General features: G+C 46.4%; 1 protein-coding gene across 1 annotated transcript; it reads left to right on the top strand.

Moving 5' to 3' along the window:
* Positions 1–1,113: 1,113 nt before the first annotated feature.
* IL1F10 (interleukin 1 family, member 10 (theta)) lies at positions 1,114–4,402 on the top strand. Its single transcript, XM_006876438.1, has 4 exons — positions 1,114–1,145; positions 3,390–3,475; positions 3,795–3,922; positions 4,190–4,402. Exons 1-4 carry the CDS (start codon positions 1,114–1,116, stop codon positions 4,400–4,402), a joined length of 459 nt encoding a protein of 152 aa, XP_006876500.1.
* Positions 4,403–4,962: the final 560 nt, after the last annotated feature.

The raw sequence follows: 4,962 nt of genomic DNA, 5'->3' as shown, positions 1-4,962 counted from the left end.
CCCAGAACAGAGTTCAGTGACTCTCAGGGGCCAAAAGCCTGCCCTCAGCATCAACCTGTTCTTCCTCACTTGTCTCCCAAGATAGCCCTCATTTTGCTCTATCCCTCTCTGAGCCCTCCTACTTTCCCTCCCACTTTCCTTCTTTCTCTCCCACCTCTTATTTGTTCTGCCTTATATATCTATTGCTTCTTGTTTTTCCTCTTGCTCAGTGAGAATCAGATCTATTTGGTAAGTTATTCTTGCATTTTACTTTTCTGAGCTATTTTTCAACTCTTTTCATCCCCTTGTTCTGGATTGAATGGCTCTGGATTTTATCTGTGTTAAATTCTAGATTGATTTTGCTAAAGTGTGATCACTTTAGGGAAGAACTCTAGGACAGAGGGTCCAATGGGAAGGGGCAGAGTCATGTAAAGCTTGGATGGCAGTCTTGAGGCTTACATCAGCACACCATCTTCAGTTTAGATTGCTCATTTTCAAAAATTCAAGTCCCTAGCTCTCATGGCTGTCTCATTTTACATCTGAGACAGAAGGAGGAACTCTGGATAGTCTATCTTTAACAATCTTGAAAAAGAGATTCTAGTCCCAAGAAATCACTAGCCCTCCAGTGAGGCCTGCCCAGGCCAGCTAGAAACTGGAGATTCCTCCTGGTCAGACTGCTTGTCCCTCAGCTGGGCTCTGAATACCTAACCCTCTGTTGGGAGGTAGGCAGGAGTATGACAGCCCTAGAGGCAGGTTGGGAAGAAGAGACTGGGTTGGTGCTGGGGCTCATCCTCAAATTGTGAGGCTGGAGTATACCCCACCCCATTCGCCTCCTTGGGAAGTGCTACTGGCTCAGCTACTTGGAGGAACCTGTTCTCTAGTTTCCCAGAGCTGGCATCAGGGCACATCATCACCGGGCCAGTTCAACTTGTTCTTGATGACACCAGTGAGAGACAAGCAGAGCTACCTGGAGCTCCTGGGTGAGAGGAGATCATGGTGGATTTTGGCAGACATTATGTAGACAAGTGACCTAATGGAACTTTTCACCTGTGACTGGGTGATCTTGGAGCCTTTTTCTCTGACAGGTCTTCTTTCCTCCCCACTCAGGAAGGACTCAACACTCTGATCACAGAGATGTGCTCTCTTCCCATGGCAAGATACTACATGTAAGTCTTCCTGATATTCTTCCCTTTCCTAATCAGGTAGTATGGGAGTCACATGGGGAGAGAGAAGTCTGAGTCAGATGGATGAGGTTCTGTCTCACCTTAGAAACCTCAGGTCCCCCATAATTAAGTGTAATCATCATCACAAGACAATAGCTCTCCTTCCTGAGTGCTTGCCAGATGCCAGCCAGTCTACCTGTTTCAGTGTTGTTGTTGTGAAGTGCCGTCAAGTCTATTCTGACCCACATACAGGGTTTCCAACCCTACATTGGGACCCTGTATAGGGTTTCCAAGGAGCAGCTGGTGAGCTTGAACCACCGACCTTGAAGTTCAAACAACTTTGCAGTCTGACACATTAGCCCACAGTGCCACACCTAAGAAATCTACAGGGGGATCTTCCCCACATGTTGTTCATATCTTGAAGCTGAGGCTTTAAGACTGGGTTAAAACAATCCCTTGATACCATAAGGCAAAGCTAGGGCTCAGATTTCACACTTGATGAATCTTGATGACCGTACCTTTGTATGTTGGCATTTGTGACCTTTACGTCTAGTCTGGGCTTCCAATTCTTACTTTCACTGGACCTTATTCAAGATTTGTATGCTTATATTTTGCCCTGTTTTTGTCTGTGAGTTTGCTGTAAACTGCTTCAAGTCTTTTGAGAAATGAGATGAAACACAATAAAAATAAAACAGATTGGCTTCTTGGGGTACATTTCCTCAACTCCTACCTTTGGCCCAGCTGTGTTGAAGACATGGGGGACAGTCAGGGTCTCCAGTCTGAGTGAAAAGGCAGGGTATATATGCACAAAATACACAAATGACAAAACAGAAGTCAATGTTTGGGCACACATAGCTTGGGTTCTGATCACTAAGTAGAAGGTTGCCAGCACGTTCCAACCATGTTTCTGGCAGGTGAGTTCCTGATGTCAAGGTTTGAGAGAGGATGCCAGCTGGCAAGCCCAGGATCTTTTAAGATCTTTATTTTTATTATAAAGTACACTTGCTTTAAGCACATACAGTCCTTAGCTAAGGGTATTATAATTAGCTATTACTGGGAGAGGAAAATCTCCTGGGGGCAGTGTGTTTGCTCAGAGGTTCTACCTTTGCAGGTAATGAGGGTTCCCTAAGCCCTAAGAGTGACTGAGAGCATCTTTGAAACCAGCCAGACAATTGAGCTAGGAACCTTTGTGACTTTGATGTCCCACACGCTCACCATGGTTTCTCCCTGCTGCCTCCTCCGCCTCTCCAGCACGTATTTACAACCTGAGGCTGATCATTACAACCATAACCAACCACAATGACTATAATCAGACTATGATCCAGCTTTCTGCTGACCTCCTGTATTTGGCAACAGTAATATAGAGCCTTCCTCAGAGCACACCTTACGTAGGTCACACACAACTTAAGCACACCTATGTACAGCACACACAACAGTAACCATACTGGCATACTTCATGTAACGGGGGATTTTTTTGTTGTTGTTGTTCTCTGATTTGTAGATTTTCTCTCATAAAAAGTATTAAAATTACCTGAAAAACAAATTGTATTTCACTAGTTGGGTACAATAAAATAATCCCTTTATTAGAGAAAATAAAAACCAAACAAGTTGCCATCAAGTTGGCCCCTGTTCATGGTGAACTCATGTGTGCAGAGCAGAACTGCTTCATAGGATTTTCAAGGCTGGAACCTTCTGGAAATAGATCACCAGACCTGTTTTCCAAGGTGCCTCTGGGTGGGTTGGAACCCTCAGCCTTTTGGTTAGTAGCTGAGCGCTTCATCATTGGCATTACCAGGGACTACTATTAGAGAGAATCAACATCTATGAAAACTTGAGACAGGTCCAGAAAACATGAGATAAGACTCCCAGAAACACCTGAACATCATTGGGAAAGTACTCACGAAGGGGATGGGAAAACACTTGATTCAGTGGGAAAACTCTCTTTAGTGCCCATAAGAAGACATTGGCTTCCCTCACTCCTCTGAGGGCCTTCATGGTGCCCAAGTCCATGAAAGCAGGAAGGAAGCTCAGCCACTGAAAATCACAAGACCAGAGGCCTTCTCATGTTGAAGAGTGACCTGGTCTTAACCTGCTGTTGGGTGGAGGCATATTCCCATTTCTCATCTGAAATAGGGAGAAGAATCCCCGAGTGCTCAGTCTGGTAGTTCAGAGCACAGAGGTAGAAGGGTCTGGGGGCCAAAGGGTGGCTGAAGGGTGCAGGCCATCAGCACTGCCATCCTATTCCAGAATAAAGGATATGGATCAGAAAGCACTCTACATGAGGAATGACCAGCTTTTGGTGGGAGACCCCAGTGCAGACAACTGTTGTGCAGGTGAGCATCTGGGTCTCACCTGAGCCCCTGGGACTCACTTATCCTCCATCTCCCTAAAATGTCTCCCTCCTCCTCCCCAATCCCATACTGCCAGAGGGACATGGCTGCCTCCAGTGAGCATGAGAAAGAGGCAGCTGAGGGCTTCACCTAGTCAGGGAATCTCAACCTTGTCAGGAGTCCCAGGTCACCCTACCACCTTCATGTGGGGATCAGGACAGGGGTGCTAGGTCCAGTTCCTTCCTGCCTAAACCTTCTCTCAGCTCAAGCCTGAAATCTGGGACACCCGTATCTCCTGGATCTTCCATTTCTTTTCTCACAGAGAAGATATGCATACTTCCCAATAGAGCCCTGGATCGGACCAAGGTCCCTATCCTCTTGGGCATTCAGGGAGGAAGTCGCTGCTTGGCATGTGTGAAGACAGAAGAGGAGCCTTCCCTTGAGCTTGTGGTAAGAGATTCTTTCCCATTATGAGGGACCCTACAGGCTTGGCTCAAACCTCAGGATGTCTTGGTATCTCTGGGCCCATTTATGTATTTCTCGGCCAAGCTCACATATCCCCCTGCCTCTGCCCCCAGTACCAAGACACTTGCCCTCCATAAGCTGTAGAAGCCAATTTCCTTCACAAGATCTACTCTGCAAACCCCTCATTGGCCAATCCCTAAAGTCATCTCAATCTGTAGCCTTATCCTGCAGCTGAATGTCTTGCCTCCACAGGATGTGAACATTGAGGATCTGTACAAGGGCGGTGAACAGGCAACACCCTTCACATTCTTCCAGAGCAGCCGAGGCTCAGCCTTCAGGCTTGAGGCTGCTGCTTATCCTGGCTGGTTTCTCTGTGGTCCCACTGAGTCTCAGCAGCCTATACGGCTAGCCAAGGAGGATGATCCTTCAGCCCGCACTGAGTTCTACTTTGAACAAAGTCGGTAAGGAGGCAAGAGGCTGTGCTTCAGACTGGTATCTTCAAATCATGCTCACCCTGCTCTACTCCACGGAAGGCAGAACAATGGCTCCCAACGGTGTCCATGCCCCAGTCCCTCAAACCTGTAAATATGTGACCTTCCATGGCAAATAGGACTTGGCAGATGTGATTAAATTAAAGATCTTTTGATGGGAAGATTATCCTGGATTATCTGGGTGGGCCATGTAATCACAAATGTTTTATAAGAAAGAGGCGGGAGAGTCAGAGAGAGAATGAAAGATGCAGTAGGCTCTTAAGATGGAAGAAGGGGCCATGAACCAACAAATTAAAGTGGTTTCTAAAGCCTAGAAAACAGGAAGGGGATGGAGTATTTTCTAGAGCTTCCAGAAAAAACACACAGCCGTAATGATACTTTGATTTTAGCCCACTGAAAACCATTTTGGAGTTCTGACCTCCAGTGCTGTTAAGATCATAAATGTGTGCTGCTTTAAGCCACTAAATTTGTGCTAATCTGTAATAGAAGCAATGGGAAAACTAGGACAGGGCCTCAGTTTGTCCCTCTGTACAG

This window comes from Chrysochloris asiatica, unplaced genomic scaffold, assembly GCF_000296735.1.
Source record: "Chrysochloris asiatica unplaced genomic scaffold, ChrAsi1.0 scaffold00380, whole genome shotgun sequence".
In the NCBI taxonomy this organism is placed as follows: domain Eukaryota; kingdom Metazoa; phylum Chordata; class Mammalia; order Afrosoricida; family Chrysochloridae; genus Chrysochloris; species Chrysochloris asiatica.
Note: the sequence above shows the minus strand (reverse complement) of the source record. Positions and strands in the feature narration are given on the sequence as shown.

What these genes read in the sequence shown, in the direction of transcription:
- IL1F10 (XM_006876438.1), top strand. Translation starts at nt 1,114, where the DNA reads ATGTGCTCTCTTCCCATGGCAAGATACTACAT. An exon ending in CCCATGGCAAGATACTACAT is followed by an intron (nt 1,146 to 3,389) that starts GTAAGTCTTCCT and finishes ATCCTATTCCAG; the next exon opens with AATAAAGGATATGGATCAGA. An exon ending in AGCCTTCCCTTGAGCTTGTG is followed by an intron (nt 3,923 to 4,189) that starts GTAAGAGATTCT and finishes TTGCCTCCACAG; the next exon opens with GATGTGAACATTGAGGATCT.